The sequence below is a fragment of the Cynocephalus volans genome, chromosome 4 (assembly GCF_027409185.1).
Source record: "Cynocephalus volans isolate mCynVol1 chromosome 4, mCynVol1.pri, whole genome shotgun sequence".
In the NCBI taxonomy this organism is placed as follows: domain Eukaryota; kingdom Metazoa; phylum Chordata; class Mammalia; order Dermoptera; family Cynocephalidae; genus Cynocephalus; species Cynocephalus volans.
Window position 1 is genome coordinate 21,800,710 of NC_084463.1, and position 17,124 is coordinate 21,817,833.

General features: G+C 47.0%; 1 protein-coding gene across 2 annotated transcripts; it reads left to right on the plus strand.

Moving 5' to 3' along the window:
• Positions 1-2,369: 2,369 nt before the first annotated feature.
• On the plus strand, positions 2,370-14,708 carry HEPACAM (hepatic and glial cell adhesion molecule). 2 transcript variants are annotated; one of them, XM_063095898.1, is made up of 7 exons: positions 2,370-2,454; positions 11,184-11,525; positions 12,235-12,516; positions 12,793-12,886; positions 13,452-13,681; positions 13,823-13,893; positions 14,406-14,708. In XM_063095898.1, exons 1-7 carry the CDS (start codon positions 2,370-2,372, stop codon positions 14,706-14,708), a joined length of 1,407 nt encoding a protein of 468 aa, XP_062951968.1. The 2 variants fall into 2 exon arrangements, with proteins under 2 accessions (XP_062951968.1, XP_062951969.1); XM_063095899.1 differs by having other exon boundaries at positions 13,452-13,525.
• The last annotated feature ends 2,416 nt before the right edge of the window (positions 14,709-17,124 follow it).

The following is a 17,124-nucleotide window of genomic DNA, read 5'->3' on the forward strand; positions in this document are numbered from 1 at the left end:
CCCAGCTCATCTCTAAGGAGGGGTGGAGCAAATGTAGGTGGTGTGGCTGAGGTGACCTCATGGCATTGGGGGGAGACAATGTGTGTGGACCTATGTGGTATTCTCAGAATTCCCTGGTCTCTGCACAGAGTCTAGGTGGCTACCTGGTCTGATCGAGCTATGAGCCAGCTCCCACCACAGCAGCTGGTGGTCCCAGCCATTGTCTCTGTCTTTGAAATCCCTGTACGTGTGGCCCCTTTGCTCCTTCTTCTGCCTTCTGCCAGGCCTTTACCCTCTCAGCACCTCTGAGTCCTCTCAAGGACTTGTGGGCACTTTGGGGCACTTACAAATTCTGTGCAGGTATAAGGTGCCTAAGCATCATCCCTAGGGTGGGGAAGGGGGGCATGTTGAAAACTTAGATCCCTCTTAGGTCTCCCTCTATCACACTTTTCTTTCCATAATCCTTCAGGATAAAAAAGTCAGACATCAAGCTTTCTTCTTTTTGAACATCATGTCCTCCTTTTACCCCCATCCAATAAGGCTCAAGGCTAGCCATCATGGGCAATGGGGGCATTTGTCTACACTATAGAAGAACTCAGTAATCCGGTCCATGGGCTGCTTCATGCTATTTGCCAAAGGGGTAGATAAAAGAAATTAAAATATCCTTTTGTCCCTCACAAAGACTGGCTTTTCTTTTTTCAAAAGATAACCGGTAAGGGGATCTTAACCCTTGACTTGGTGTGGTCAGCACCAAGCTCAGCCAGTGAGCCAACCGGCCATCCCTATATAGGTTCCGAACCCATGGCCTTGGTGTTATCAGCACTGCACTCTCCCGAGTGAGCCACAGGCCAGCTCACAAAGACTGGCTTTTAAGCCTTTCATCTTGCTACTGACTCTAAAACACCATTTTAAGTGTCAGAAGCTGAATATTGACTTTTTCTTTTTCTTTGTGTACTTGCTGTAATCTTAACTCTTCCAGAGGCAGACAGAGGGCTTGAGTTGTCTAGGGAAAAGTCATAGACACGGAGATACAAGAGGAAAAACAAAAAAATATCATCCATATATTTCAGAATATTTTTTGGAGTTCCTCTGTGAAGTTCAAAACCGATGCTTCCCAACTCTTTTCCCCCTGCCTTGGCTCAGATGGGCTGTGAAATGATGCTTCAGTTCTAGAAACCTGGCCTTCTTAGGCTTTCTCAGTATGTAAAAAGAATACATAGAGAGAAAAGCACTGCATTTACAAAACTAAGATTAGGGTTACAGATGACCAAGAGGGGAGTTGTGAATGTTGGTCTCACCAAGATATAAAGATCCCTGCCTGAATGAAAAAGGAAAGAAGAAAGGGCAGTTTTAAAAAAAGTTTTAAATGTCATCTCTGTAAAAAACAATTTGCTAGGCACTCTGCTGTACCAAACCTTCACCAATCTTCCCAACAATTCCTCCAAGGAAGCTACTGTTATCCCCATTTACAGAGATTGTGAACCCGTCCCATGATCTCACAGTTACTAAGCCCACATTCCAGTGGCAGCCCTCATGAGCAGGTGTGGACATATGAGTGGGGATCAGGGTAGAGCTAGGGTGTTTCTTCTCATTACAGCCTCAAGACAAGATGGCACAGCTTAAACTGTTAAGTGGGTAACAGAACCCCAGGATGCTGACTCCTAGAGCATTACCTTTGTCTTTGCTCTGACATGTTCTAGAAAATTGGCTGCAGGCAGGGGAATGAACAGAGTGGCTTCTGGAAAGAGTTCTCCAGCACGTCACCTATGTGACTCTATGATAGGAGAGAGAATCCCAAACTGGATGAGGACAGGTGTGAAAGTAGTAGAATTCAAGCCATTTTCCAATCTTCCTCATTTGGGGTGGAACAAGGGTCTTCCATTTCTTCAGCACTTCTCTGGAGTCTCTCATTCCCCAGCTTTTTAAAAGCTCCTCTCCCTCTTTTCAGAGCTTATTGGAGGTCTGTCCTGGCACATACCCTCTTTCCCAGGAGCAAGAGTGTGAGGTAGAGACAGGGTAGGTTGGGACACAAAGTCCAGTTGAGTGTGTGTCCCAGCCCCATGCCCTCACTGAGCCCAAATTCTCATCTCCCCTGGCAGTCGGGCTCCACAAAGACAGGCGACCAACTGCTGGGCTGCCGGTGCCCCCACCTGCATTGGAGAAGCAGATACCCCCTTCCAAACTGGGGATGTAGGGCTTGAAAATGAGAAAATGCCAGGTCTGAGCGAGAGGAAAGAACAAGCCCAGCAATACACAGAGCTCTGTGTATTCAGAGGGAAGTTGGCAGTGTTGTGCTGGGGCAGAGAAACTCCGAGTGGTACAAAGGGACGTGCCCAGAGTGGAGAAATCATGCTAATTGTGTGCACCAGAGCTGGAGAACGCCACCCAAAATGAAGAGAGAAAAGGGAGTACTGTGCAGAGTCTCCAGGGCCCTGCGCCTCACTCCTTTTGTCTACCTTCTTCTGATCCAGACAGGTAGGAGACCAGAAGGGTGAGAAAGGGTCTGGGGAAAGGCCCCGGGGCTTTTACAGGAGAGGGAGGGGAGAGTTGAGGGCCTGAAGCCTTTGGGCGGGAGGAGGGGAAAGAGCTCAGCTGCCCTGGGAAGCGTCTCAGTGAATTCAGGCGTCAGTGTTGAATGTCTTTCATTCCGTGTGCCTCCCGCCTGGCCGCTGCCCCTGCTCCTGCTCCCCTCCCCCAAAAGCCTGCCTGACTTTGGAGCTCCCACGGCATTCAGTACATTAGATGGAGGGCACTGGGCCATCTCTTATGGTATGACTTGTTGGCATGGGCCCGTCCGGCGTTCTTTCCAAGAGATTATGGTAGGGCTTGGAGGGAGGGGTAGGGAAAATCTTGGTTTTGTGCCTCCCCAATCCCCTCTCTGCCTTCTTTGAGTGTAGAACAGCGAAGGAGATGAAAGAAGCTTTGGAGATAATGAGCAGCTCCTGGTTTGGGACGGCAATACCGACCTATCTATAATTCACTCCATGCCTTAGATATCTACCTCCTGTACTGCCCCCTACCGACACCTTGGAGAACTGATCTTATTTTAGGTATATGTATTTATGTGTATACACACACACAATTAGAGAGAGCCTAGGAATTCACAACTTAGTGGGGCAACCAGATGCAAAGATCATTTTAAATAAAATGCAGGAACTATTATGAGTCAGATTTGCAGAGAACAGATAAGAATCTGAGGAGGGTCACCTCCCCCATCGGGGAGCTGGTGCTGGTGGTGCAGGGTGAGGGTGGGGAAACATCAGGAAAGCTTTCCTGGTGGAAGAAATGTCCGCCCTAAATTTTAAAGGATGAGAAAAATGGGGAGGAGTGTGAGTGGGCGTAATAGTTGGGGAAGGGCAAAGGTCAACAGCTTGAGGTGGCATCATGTGTTTAGGTGGAGCCAGCAGTTTACCATCGCTGGAGAGGAAAAGTGTGAATTGAGTTAGGCAGGAGCCATGTAAACCATACTCAGGAGGCTGGGATATAATCTGTAAAGGATGGATGAGGGAGGGGAATTAAATTGTTTTTAATTTAGGGACTGGCAGATTTAGATGTACCTATCAGATTACTCAGTCTGCAGTGAAACATTGGAGGGGAAACTGGAGGCAAATAAGATAAGAAAGGAAGCTTATTAGGTTTCTAGGGATGCTGTAACAAACTGCCACAAACGGGGTGGCTTAAACAAGAGAAAACTTAAACTGTCTCAGTTCTGGAAACCAGAAGTTTGAGATCAAGGGGTCAACAGGGCCATGCTCTCTCTGATGGCACTAGGGCAGGATCTGTTCTAGGTCTCTCTTCTAGCTTCTGGTAGTTCCTTGGCTTGTGGCTGCATAACTCCAGTCCTTACATAGCATTCTCCCTGTGTGCATGTCTGTGTCCAAATTTCTCTGGTCATATTGGATTAGGGGCCCACCCTACTTTGGCATGACCTCATCCTAACTTATTATATCTGCTATGACCCCATTAACAAATAAGGTCACATTCTGAGGTACTGGGAGTCGGGACTTTGACATATGAATGGGGGGGACACAATTCAGCCCATAACAAGGCTACTGTGATAGCATGGACTGGAGTTAGAATAAAGATAGAAGGAATAAGACAGGTTGAGATAATATTTTGGAGATAAAGCCAGGACCTAGTGACTGATAAGAAATTGAAGTATCCAGAGAAGGAGGCAGGGATTCTGTGTGAAATCCTAAACAAAAAATGAGATATGGTTGGGGATATGGTGATTATGTTGAGGTTGAAATGCCTAAGAAACTTCTGTTCTGAAAATGTTAAGTAGCCTGAGGCTGAGGGCAGAGAGGTAAGGATTGGAGAGAGGTATTTGGAAGCTGTCAGCCCATATGTGGGAGTTAAAAATTGAGAAGGGGTTATATTACCTAGAAGGACAGGAAAAATGGGCTGAAAATGGAACATCAAGTAACACCAAGATTTGTAGAGGAAGGCAGAAGGAGTAAAGTCTGTTAAGGAGACCAAGAGGGAACTGTCAGAAATAGAAGGGGAACTAGAAGACCATGGTGTCCAGAAAGTCAAGGAGGTTGACAGTTTTCAGGAGTAAATCAACACCATCAAATGTATCAAAGAGGTCCAGTATAACAAGGACCTAAAAGAGTCCATTGGATGGGGCAATTAAGAGGCTACCTTTGCCTTTAGTGACAGGAATCTCAGTGGAAATTGCAATGAGTTGAAATAATGAGAGCTGAAGTTGTGGAGACAGTGAATTGGGAGTAGAAAGGGCACAATCAAATACACAAAATGGAGATGTCCCTAAACTCTTTCAGGTCATCAAATGGTAAGAAAATAAACTGTGGAAAGATCTTGTCAGGCAGTGCGACTAGGCAAAAACAAAAGGTGATAAAGGATCTTCTGTGTGGAAAAATGTAGCTTAATAAATATACCCCCACAATGCTAAATATAAACTATGCTAGTAAGACATCAGTTATGACCTATGACAGGTGAAAGTAAGTGCAGGGTCAGGTCATGGTACTGCTATGGACTAACGAGCACGAAGAGCTGAGATTCTATAAGGAAGTCCTGCCATCCTTAACACATTATTTAGGAAAATGCCAGCTTCTGTGACAAATAAATTGCAAAATTTAAGTTACTGGCATTAACTATGTGATAGTCCAGTGCATTTTCACATTTTCAGACTAGGCCAGGGTTGTAGAGGGACTCTGTTCCATGAAGGTTTCCCAGAGGCCAGGCTGATGGAGCTCTATCAACTTGGACATGTGTTTCCAAGGATCACCCTGCGGTTTATCTCCACGTCTTCTACGTAGGGGATTAAAAAAGAAAAAAAAAAAAAAAAAAAGAATGGAGGTTTTGCTAAACCAGGTCTGTAAGTGGTACATATCACTTCCACAAGTTCTATTGTCTAGAACTCAGTGACATGGCCATCGCTAACTGCCAGAGAAGATGTGAAATGTAGTTTTTAAGATTGGCACTAAAAGCGGGATTGGACTGTGTGGCTCTGGCTCCCAAAGATTTCCATAATATCTTATTTTATGGCAGCAACCACCAAGTTAGCCTCAGGCAAGTAACACTCAGTCTTTAACGCTCTGGCCCTAAAATGAACAAATGAGGTTTTTCTAAATTCATCACAGCCCAATTCATGCAACATTCAAACAAAGCTTTTCTAGAGGCTAAAACATTAACTGACAGACATAAACACAGCATGCCACATTCCACTCTCTGGGGACCCAGTAGGAACAAGTCCCTTGCCTGGGTGCCACCTTTTTTAGCCCCAAGTTCACCTCCACATTGCAGGTGCTGTCTTTCTTTTTTTTTTTTTTAACTACAGTTGAAAATTATATACAGAAAAATGTATTTAATGTAAAGATACAGCTTGAACTTTTAAAAAGTGAAAAACCCATGAACTCAGCCCCCCAATCAAGAAATAGGACATTTCACCACCTCAGAATCACCCCCAAACTATTTCAGTTACTACTGCCCTCCCTCCGGGATTACAGTGGTGTCCTAATTTCTAACACAGATCAATTTTGCATGTCTTTGAACTTTATGTAAATGGAGTCATATGTATATGTTCCTTTGTGTCTGGCTTCTTTTGCTGAACACCAAATTTGTAAAATTCATCTGCATTATTGTTGTGATCTGCTTGATTTCATTGCTCTACAGTATTCCATTGTATGAATACACCACAATTTATTGATCTATTCAATTTTGATAGACACTTTGGTTGTTTCCGAACCAAGCCAAGCAACTCAGTCTCATCACTGAGCTTTATGAATAGAGTTCATGAATAGAGTTCAATGTTAAAACATTCTAGTACATATCTTTAGATGAACAGATATACCCATTTTGGGGGGAATATGCCTAGGAGTATAGTTGCTAAGTTACAGGGTATGTGTGTGTTTAGCTTTAGTAGATATGGCCAAACAGTTTTCAAAAGTGGTTGTATGAGCTTACATTCCTACCAGTGTGTATGAGAGTTCCAGATGATCCCTGTCTTCACCAACAATTGTATTTTCTCTTTTTCATCTTGGCCATCTTAGTGGGTGTGAGGCAGTACCAAAATGTGGCTTAAAATTGCATTCCCATGACCATGAACAAAGTTGAGCTGTTTTTCATATTTTTGTTAGCCATTATCCTTTTTTGTGAAGTACCTGTTCCAAGTTTTTGCCCATTTTTCTATTGAATTGTCTGGATTTTGTTTAAATTATCGATTTGTAGGAGTTTTTAAAAAGTATATTTCGGATATGAGTCTTTTATAGGATAATATGTATTGCAAATATCTCCTCTTGCTCTATGGCTTGCCTCTTCAGTCTCTAAATGGTGTCTTTTGATGAACAGAAGCTCTTAATTTTATTGAGTCCAATGTATCATTTTCTTCTTTTACGGTTACCACTTTTGTGTCCTGTCTAAGAGATCTGTTCCTGTGCTCAAGTTGTGGAGATATTCTCCTATATTTTCTGTTTTAAATGTTATCGTTTTACCTTTCACATTTAGATCTACAATCCATCTAGAATTTATATTTGTGTAAGGTGTGAGGTAAGGGTCAAGATTTATTTTTTTCTGACGTGGCCCAGCACTATTTATTGGAAAAAACAAAAACCAGAAAAAGCCCCTTTTCCCACTGCACTACAGTGTCACCTTTGTCATAAATGGAGCAATCACATATAAGTCTGTTTTTGAACTCTATTCTGTTCTGTTGATCTATTTGCCTATCCTTGTGCCAAGATCACAAAGTAAATCTCCTGGGATTTTGATTGATATTATATTAAATTATGAATCAGTTTAGGAGAATTGAAAGCTTAACAATAGTGATTCTTCCAGTCCATGAACATGGTAAATCTCTGTGTGCCATCTTAATACCTCTTAACTAGGTACACATTCCTGAACATCTATACTCCTATGAGTGTAGATACAAAGCTTCCGACCCCTTTCTTCCTGGATCCCAGGGCTTTCTTCACAATTTCTGGTTTTCCTCCACATCCCTGAATGATTGACACTTCAAACAATTTCACACTCTTGTAGGCCTCAGCAGGATAATGACATAAAAATACAATACAATAACCTCAGTGTTTACACAATATGTGATATACCTATGCAGTAACAGCAGAGAACGGGGCTTCTTTTCTCAGATCATCATTAATTAGGAAGGACATTAAAAACCAAAAGCAGAAACAATATGTTTTTCCTTTTGGAAACCCAAGCTATGTGCTACCCTTGGATTATTGTATGCAGTTCTGGTCACCACACCTCAAAAAGGAAATAATACAGTTGGAGAAAGCCCAGGGAAGGGTATCTATGATGGCCAAGTGGATGGAGTGTTTGGCTCTTTATGGAGACAGAGCCAAACCAAACAAAAACCCTTCAGACAAAAAAGGATAATAACTGCAGTCCTTGGTGTTAGAGAGTATGGATAAGGTGTACATAGACCAAATCCTAGAATACAAGTTTGGTACCACCCCACTTACACTTTTAAAAGATAAATTTAAGGCAAATACTGGTACAATGAAACTTTTGCCCAGCAAAGGGAATACATAAAAATGAGTAGAGGATGATTTTTTTTAAGGGAACCCAGGGCTATTTGCAGGCACATTCCTACACTTGGACGCTTGACATCCTTAGTGTCACAGCAGGTCAGAATTCTACTTGAGGAGGACCAGCAGCCTAACTCAGTATAGCATTGTTCAGGCTGATAGGTACATCTTGCTGAGATGTTTATTTCCTTTTGTTCAGCCTCTGGTGGGAACAGAGACTTTCTACACAATGCTGCCTCAGAGACAATGATTAATTTAATCATTTCTCAAGGTTGAATAGTCCGAGTCCCTTTTATTTCCACTCTGGACCATAGTTGTTAGCCATTTCCTCATTTCTGTGTCCTGCTTTGGCTCCTCTCCCAGTTTTCTGTGTCTCTTGAAAGTTGTGGAAACCTGAACTTAACACAGACTCTGGATTTGGCTAGAGCTTCTGGGAAACAGTTTGCTCAGCAAAATGCTCTGTCAGCTTCTGAGAAAGACTCCTCCATTTGGTTATGAACACATGTGCACACCCATGTTCACGGGCATGAGGAGATTGCCCACCTAGATGAGAGTGAGGCCTGGGGCAATTCACAGGCTGCAGCTTCCCCAATGTTTTCATACAGAATAAATCAAGTTTAAATGGGCAGAAAGAGCCGACTTCAGGGGAAAGATATCACAAAAGGGCTACTGGGACTTGGGTGGGATAGGAGAGAGTGGAAGTCAGAGAAGCTTAAGGGAGGTCAGAGAAGATAGAGTGGGCGGGGGAGTCCCTTCTACTTATCCTCGGGGCTGGGATTGTCACTGTCCGGCCTCCTAGAAGAAGGAATGAGAACTCTCAAAGTTTGGTGCGTGAGGATCATTACACAGATTTGCTAAACTCCAGGATGCCTCTACGTATTAACCCCGTGTGCATACCCCACTACCTCAGACTGCATCCTGAGAAACTGGGTAGATGTTGCCCAGATATCTGAACATCACCACTGTGTCTTTTTAAAATTATTATTAAAAATGATTTTAATCTTTTCTTTTTAATTAATTAATTATTATTATTATTATTTTTACATTCTAAGATATTGTTGTGGAGCAGTTGAGGGGAGGGAGGGAGGGTAAGGGGGGAGGGGGAGAGGGGGGAGAAGGAAGAAGGGGGGGCGTGGTCAAGGCTCATGGCATTCCCCTCATTCCAGCAGGAGAGACCAGGGGGTTTCCAGTGGTGGCTTGGTGGTCATCGCTGGGCTGGTTGTGGATGTCAGGCCACCATGTCTTTTAATGAAGCACTTAAATGATTTTTTTCAGGGCCACTTCAAGTCATACATACCAAAGCCTATTTGTTACTCATCAAGCCAAGCCTGAGACCTAGCAGTTGCTAGGCAGGAAATCCCATCTAAATAATCACAGAAACTAAGAGTTGGAAGAAACCTTAAGGATCATATGGCCAAATGGATCTCAGTCTGATACATAGAGCTGTAGGGATTCCTAATAGATCCCCAAGTTATTGAGTAGGACAGGACTCTGGTTCCCACCACCTCTTCTACTAAAGGGGGTGAGCTGGAACCATATTTCATTTTGTTTCCATTTTTATGTAATATTTTGGGGGAACAAAAATACCTTTTAATAAAAATTGTTTCAAAATAGTTGAATAGTAGATTTTGTCCATCTCATCTGATGTTCTACCTTCCTCAAATTAAGACTTCCCCTCAATAACAAGCATACAATATTCAGATATTCATACCTCTGGCAGCTTTAATCGTTAGTCTAGTCTCTTCCACTATTAAGGTTTTATGATTCTAACATACATTGCAGGTAACGGATCATAGAATGTCAGAGTTGGGAAGACTCTTAGAGATCATCTGGTTCATTACGCAGAGCAGGAAGCTGAGTCCCAGAAAGGTGAAAGAAGTCACTTAGCCTCTTCTTGACCACTTCCAAAGATGAGGAGCTCACACCTTAACAAAGCACTTATTCCAAAAATAGATTTAATATGTTTAGTAAATAAAATCACAACCAATATTTTAGTTTAATTTCCTCTTGGTTTGGTCTGGGCCCTCTAGGCACAAGGAGAGGAATCAGGAATGAAAAGGTACAGCTCAGCTTCCCCAACTCTAAACTGCCACAGCAGCAGAGTGGAAATAAGGGTGAGACAGAAAGAGGGAACTTTAGATGCAATGACAGCCAAAGGATGGGTGTGCAGAGAACTGAGAACCTGGAATGCATGTGTCTATTCAGCTAAACTCAGCCCTGTTCCCAACTGGCATCCTCTCCAGAAGACCCTCCTTCAGTGGTTGGAATGCTCTACAAGGCCAGGTGACACCAGTAGACAGCATCTGTTTAGGCCCCAAAGCTCCAAAGAGGTCTCTGAAATGTGAGATGTGTCTCTGGATAGGGCATCCATTGGGCAGGATGGTAAAGTCCTAGAATTACAGGGCTGGAACAAACCAATGAGACCATCTAGCCAACTATTCATTTTACCTTCAGGGAATCTGAGCTCCAAACAGATAAGTGACATCTCCTAGGTCATAGAGCCAGCATAGGGCCCAAATCTCTGATGCTCAGTCTTGTGTTCTCTCCACTACACAGCAGTAACCGATATGCATAACAGTTGCTGCTGTTATAATTTTTATTATCCTTATTTGTACAGCTGACTGAAAAGTGGCCAAGTTTTCTTCAGGCCCCTAAGCATCCCCTTTATTGGCACTGTCTTATGACACAGTCCTTGCTTTGTGAATCTATGTGCCCATGTCTTCTCCATCTCTCCTCCCTCCCAACCCAATCAAGGTCTGATAAGGTCACCCTCGGGCCTGACTTAAGGGAGTAGGGATTTTTGTCTGCGTTGCTCATTGATATATCCCAAGGACATAAAAATGTGCCTAGCACGTAAGAGGTGCTCAATAAATATTTATATGAATGGAGCACATAGGGTGTGGGTTAGCTGGAATCTTCCACAAGAGGGAGGCAATAGGAAGAAGTGCCAAAGAGGCAGAGGGCCAGATGGAAGAAGGACTGAGGGCCACAGGTGGCTGTGAGGGAGGACAGAGGAGCAAAGGGTCAGAGGGCTGCCATTGGGAGGAGGTGGCACTGACAGGCAAGAAGCAAGGACTGACAGGGAGCGAAGGGCCCAAAGGGGTGAGGCACTGGGAGATCCGAGGGATTTGAGGTGGGAGTGGGCTAAGGAGCCGAGGGCCTGACGCTGCCCTCCTCCCCATGGGCCTCTGTTTGCAGATCCCCTGGAAGGGGTGAACATCACCAGTCCAGTGCGCCTGATCCATGGCACTGTGGGGAAGTCGGCCCTGCTTTCTGTGCAGTACAGCAGCACCAGCAGCGACAAGCCTGTGGTGAAGTGGCAGCTGAAGCGGGACAAGCCGGTGACTGTGGTGCAGTCCATTGGCACAGAGGTCATTGGCACCCTGAGACCTGACTATCGAGACCGTATCCGGCTCTTTGAAAATGGCTCCCTGCTTCTCAGCGACCTGCAGCTGGCCGACGAGGGCACCTATGAGGTCGAGATCTCCATCACCGATGACACTTTCACTGGGGAGAAGACCATCAACCTCACTGTAGATGGTAAAGCACTCTGGCAGAGAAGGAGGCAGGACTGACAACTGGGACTGGGGCAGAGTCTCCTCCACACACTAGCTAGACCCAGGAAGACCAACACAAAAGGCACTTGGGAGCAGAGAGTGAGACAGTATGACATTAGAAGTCGGAAGACAGGCACAGCTAACATGTACAGAGTGCTCACTGTGAAACTGCTCTAAGAGCTTTGCAGCTGTAGATTCATTGATGCCTACAATAATCTAGGGATAGTTAATATCAATATCCCTACTTTGAAGATGAGAAAAGTGAGGCACTGGGAGTCAACCTCTCTGTAAGTTGCCCACAGTCACACAGCTAATAAGTGATACAGCCAAGATTTGAACCCAGACAGTTGGACCTAGGCTTAGCCCAATTAAAACATCTTCCAGTCTGAGTCAGTTTAAGGCATTAAAGCCCAGTGATTTTGAAAAAGTATTTGTGAAGAAGGGAATGAAGACAGACACCACGGCTGTCTTGTTCAGCATTGTACTCCCTGTGCTTAGTAGATACTCAGTAAATAGTTGGTGAATGAATGAATGAATGAATGAATGATGGGAAAGAACTGGACTGAGGATCCCTGAAGGGTCTTCTCAGACCACAGATTGAGTTGTGCTGTGTTGGAAGGTAGGGAGTTAAGGAGGGGAAGGGAGAGCTTTTTAGCCCCTGACTCACAGGCTTTCCCACCCCCGGGGCTCAGTGCCCATTTCGAGGCCACAGGTGTTAGTGGCTTCCACCACTGTGCTGGAGCTGAGCGAGGCCTTCACCCTGAACTGCTCACATGAGAATGGCACCAAGCCCAGCTACACCTGGCTGAAGGATGGAAAGCCCCTCCTCAACGACTCGCGAATGCTCCTGTCCCCTGACCAAAAGGTGCTCACCATCACCCGCGTGCTCATGGAGGACGACGACTTGTACAGCTGCATGGTGGAGAACCCCATCAGCCAGGGCCGCAGCCTGCCCGTCAAGATTACCGTGTACAGTGAGTCTTCCTGTCTGCCCTCCTTTAGGACTCAAAACCCTGAGAGGCAGGAGCCCACTGGGGACTAGGTCATGCCAGAGAGCATGTCACTGGAGGGAGAAAGGAGGACAGAGATGGGCAAACTCTCCATGGAGGACAGCAACAGGTGGGCAGTGGGCTCTGTGTGAGCTCCGCCATCAGCCAGCCTTGCTGTCTGGGGCTGCAGGAAGCTCTGCTCACCACACTTGTTGCCTCCTCTGAAGTCCCTCCCATCTCTTTGCTTCTCTTTCTCCCTAGAAAGAAGCTCCCTCTACATCATCTTGTCTACAGGAGGCATCTTCCTCCTTGTGACCTTGGTGACAGTCTGTGCTTGCTGGAAACCCTCCAAAAAGTCTGGGTAACTCTCCAAGTTCCACACCCTGAGCACCCTAATCCTTCAATCCATCCCAACCCCCAGCTCAATCCTTTTCTTAAGTCTCTTTAAATGCCTTCCCTCCCAGCGTTCTGCGCCTCTTCCCAGGAGATCCATCTTTGTGTTGCAGGGAACCACATCCTGTGCTCACAACCCCTGACAGCCCCAGCACTATTAACAATGGTTTAACTGCTGAGTACCTTTTCTGGGCCAGGCACTGAAGTAGTGGTTAGCATGTTACCTTTTAAGTATGATTATCTGCAATTTGCAGAAATGACACTGAAACTCAGACTGGTTAAATGACTTGCCCACAGTCACAATGCTAGTGACAGACTTAGAATGCAAACCTAGAAGTGACTCATTCCAAAGCTCATAGACTAACTCTCACTCCCACCGCACTCAGCCCGTCTTCCTGACACAAGGTCTTTTTTACGGCCATCAGATCCGTCCCTGTGCCCCCCCACTCCCCACCCCACCAATCTTCTCTTACTCACATTCAGTAGCTCTGTTCATGAGGGGGACGGGGGACTGCATTGATTCACAGGAAGAAGAGGAAGCTGGAGAAGCAGAACTCCCTGGAATACATGGATCAGAATGATGACCACCTGAAACCAGAAGGTGAGCTCCCAGCCACCCACTCACCCACCCTATCGCCACTCAGATCAGTGGGCTGCTGGGAAAAAGCAGAACTGGGCCACAAGGAAGCCAGCTCTGCAGGGCCCCTTCCTCCACCAACTGCACGAAGACCGCAGAGCAGGGAGAAGTGCAGCCAAGGTAGGACCCCCAGTATTCAGATATCTTGGTAGAGGTTGTGTTGGGACCTTGACTGGACACTTGCGGAGCAAAAACCATAGGTGCTGGCTGGGGGAGAGGGTCTGTACTTGGGCCAGCCACCCCATTCCTTCTCCTGTGCAGCAGACACCCTCCCACGAAGTGGAGAGCAGGAGCGGAAGAACCCTATGGCACTGTACGTCCTGAAGGACAAGGTGAGCAGCCCTGGGCTGGGGGCCCACAGACATGCAGTGAGCCCTATCAATGTGCCTGAGGCTAGGGGACCATACCATGTTGATACCCCTTTATAGTGTTCAGAACAATTCTGTGAAATATTTGTGTCATCCCCATTTTAGAGGTTAGAAATAAAAGTCTGAGAGAGAAACGAAATGACTTTCCCAGATGCAGGTTTCAAACCTAGGTTTTCGGACGCCAATTCTGGTGATTTCCATTTTCTGCAACTAACTCTGTCCCAGGCTGTCCAAGACGGGTGGGAAGAGGCGAATAAAGGGACAAAGCACTCAAGTGAACGCATTTCAACATTTACTGGGCACCTATTATGCGTCGAGCACCATGCTAAGTGAGGTGTATTGCAAGAAAAATCAGGCCTATGTCTGCCGTCTTCCGGGAGGTGGAAGTGTGGGGTACTCCCGGCGCCCCTTAGCAGCAGGCGCTCTCCCAGACTGAGCCAGCTGGCCGCTGACCCCTGTGGGGCGTATCCTTGCAGGACTCCCCGGAGCCCGAGGAGAACCCTGCCCCGGAGCCTCGGAGCGCGACTGAGCCCGGACCGCCCGGCTACTCCGTGTCGCCAGCCGTACCCGGCCGCTCGCCGGGGCTGCCCATCCGCTCGGCCCGCCGCTACCCGCGCTCCCCGGCGCGCTCCCCGGCCACCGGCCGCACGCACACGTCGCCGCCCCGGGCCCCGAGCTCGCCGGGCCGCTCGCGCAGCGCTTCGCGCACACTGCGGACTGCGGGCGTGCACATAATCCGCGAGCAAGACGAGGCCGGCACGGTGGAGATCAGCGCCTGAGCCGCCTCGGGACCCCCGCGAGGGGGAGGGCCGGGCAGCCTGGGCGCCGCCTGCGGGGGCGCGGGCGACTCGGTGTGGACGGGGGCGAGCACGCGCGGTGCGGGTGGGTGGGGTCGCAGCGGGGCCGCGGAGAGTTGGTGCGGTGGTGGGATCCGGTCGCGTTGGCCGCCGTGTGACTGGCTGTGTTCTCCGTGAGTAAGAGTTGTGCGCTCTTAGCACCGTATAGATTTTTAAATTTCCGGCCCAGTCCCCAAAAGGGTTTTATGGAAACTAACATCAGTAACCTAACCCCGTGACCATCCCGTGCCCCTTCCTAGGGAGCGCTACTTTTCCCACCAACCTCCCTACCCTCCGAACAAACGCCTGATTACTGGGGCACTTCTTTGGCAAGCCCCGATGAGAGAGGCCAGTTACCCCGAACAACCTCCTAACTGAGGAGGTCAGATGCCGGTTACCGGGCATACAGGGGCTGTTCTGAGCACCCGGGGAATCACGGTGAAGGCCTTGGAACACCTTCCCTGGGCACCTAGTACCTGGGCACCTACAAGTGGGCGAGGGAGGGGCACAAATACATTCGTTCGCCCTTGACCTGGGCCCAGCAAGGGCAAAGGATTCAAGCCTGCGGTGTTTGACCTCCTCCCAAAGCCTCGCTCCGCGGCATGCCATGCCCAGCGTTCTTGCTGTCTCTGCCCGTGAATGGAGCAGGTGGGTGGCTTTACTCCTATACACCAGTGAATTCCCACTCACTGCCCTGGCCCAGAAAGCTAGGTCAAGTGAGGAACTGTTTTTAACCCCTAGGCTCAAGCCTTCTCCCTGGCTTCCTTGGAAAACAAGCCTTTCAAACAATCCTTATCCCTGGGAAGGTTGTTGAGCTTCTTCCAGCTGTAAGAGAATAAGGTTCTAATCTCCACAGAAGCGGTGCGGGGAGGAGGAGGCTTACTGCTCCCCAGCATGTCAGGGGGACATGATTCAACTCTTGGCCTCCTGCTGCCCAACTACCCTGCTCCCAGATGTTTGGACCCCGGGGCACCGAACAAGGGCAGAATCCCTAATCACACTCACATCAAAATACAGAGGGGTGGAGCCATTGTGTAACATCAAAATACATCAAAATACGGAGAGGTGGAGCCATTGTGTAGGTCATGCCCTTCCACCACCTCTTGAACAGTTTGTAGGAGGAGAGGGGACAATTAAAAAGCTGGAAGAGAAGGAGGCCCTTCTGTGTGTTCTGTCTCCTCTCTGATGCCTCCAGGGGTCCCGGCATCCTTGGCCTCTCCCCAACCTCCTAAGCTCCAGCTCTGACTCTCCCTATCCCATGGAGCAATTCCCAAGGCCCCTGTCACCCACCACCTCCACACTGGGGCAAATTTTGTCCCACTCCCAAGGGCACCAGCGTTTTTAGCTCGCCCCTTCTACCTTCACCCTAACAGCATGCCCCTCTCAGCTCCCTGTCCCCATGTACTTCCCCAGGCTCATTTGAGCACATGTGCCTTTGCAGCTCCCCTTAGCCAGAACTGATCTCCTGACTTTCCCAGGTGCCTCATCCATAATGAGATCATGCATGTAGGGGAAAGTTTCTCAGGCAGGTGAGAGGGCAGGACTTTGAGAGGGTACCTGCTGATCAGCCTTGAGATGCATGGGTGAAGGTCAGGGTGAAAGGACAGCATGCCATACCTTGGTGCTGAATCCCTGAGGGGCTGGCTTCCCAGGCTCAAGCCAACTCTGCCTTAAATTGGGGGGTAAGTAAGGAAATGGTTTTTTGTTTTTGTTTTATTTTGTTTTGATCTTTATCTGTGTATTACTAGCATCTAGCAGAGTGCCTAGCACATGCTGGATGCTCAATAAACTTTTGATTGAAATGAAATGGCAACTTTGTTTTACTTAAGCAAGGTGAAACAAACAAATAGCTTAAACATACCAGTCATTTCCCTTTTCTTCTCATCTTCTTTCGCCATCTTTCACCCTCTTTTCTAACCACCAATTTTCCACTCCAGTATCATCACTCACACGCCGATTCATTCATTCAGTTGTTCTTTCATTTATTCAACAAACATTTGTCTATCATGGGCCAGGCCCTATGTTAAGACTGGGTATACAGCGTAACTATGTCATGACCTCTAAGAAGACAGTGTCATGGAGGAAGACAGGTAATATACAAATTGTTACAATACAGCATGGAAAATGCAGTAACAGAGGTAGTTACACATGGCTCTGGGAACATGTAGGAGGGTATTCTAAGCCAGATTAGGGATTGTCAGCAAAGGTATCTTGGAGGAGAACAGGACTGAGTTTAGTTTTAGAAAGATTAGTTAGTTAATCTGGTTTTTAAAAAAGGTGAGAGGACACATGTTGAGTGAGAAGCAGCAGCAGAGGGAGAAGCATCTATAAAAGTTTGGAAGTGCAAGACACAGTGGGG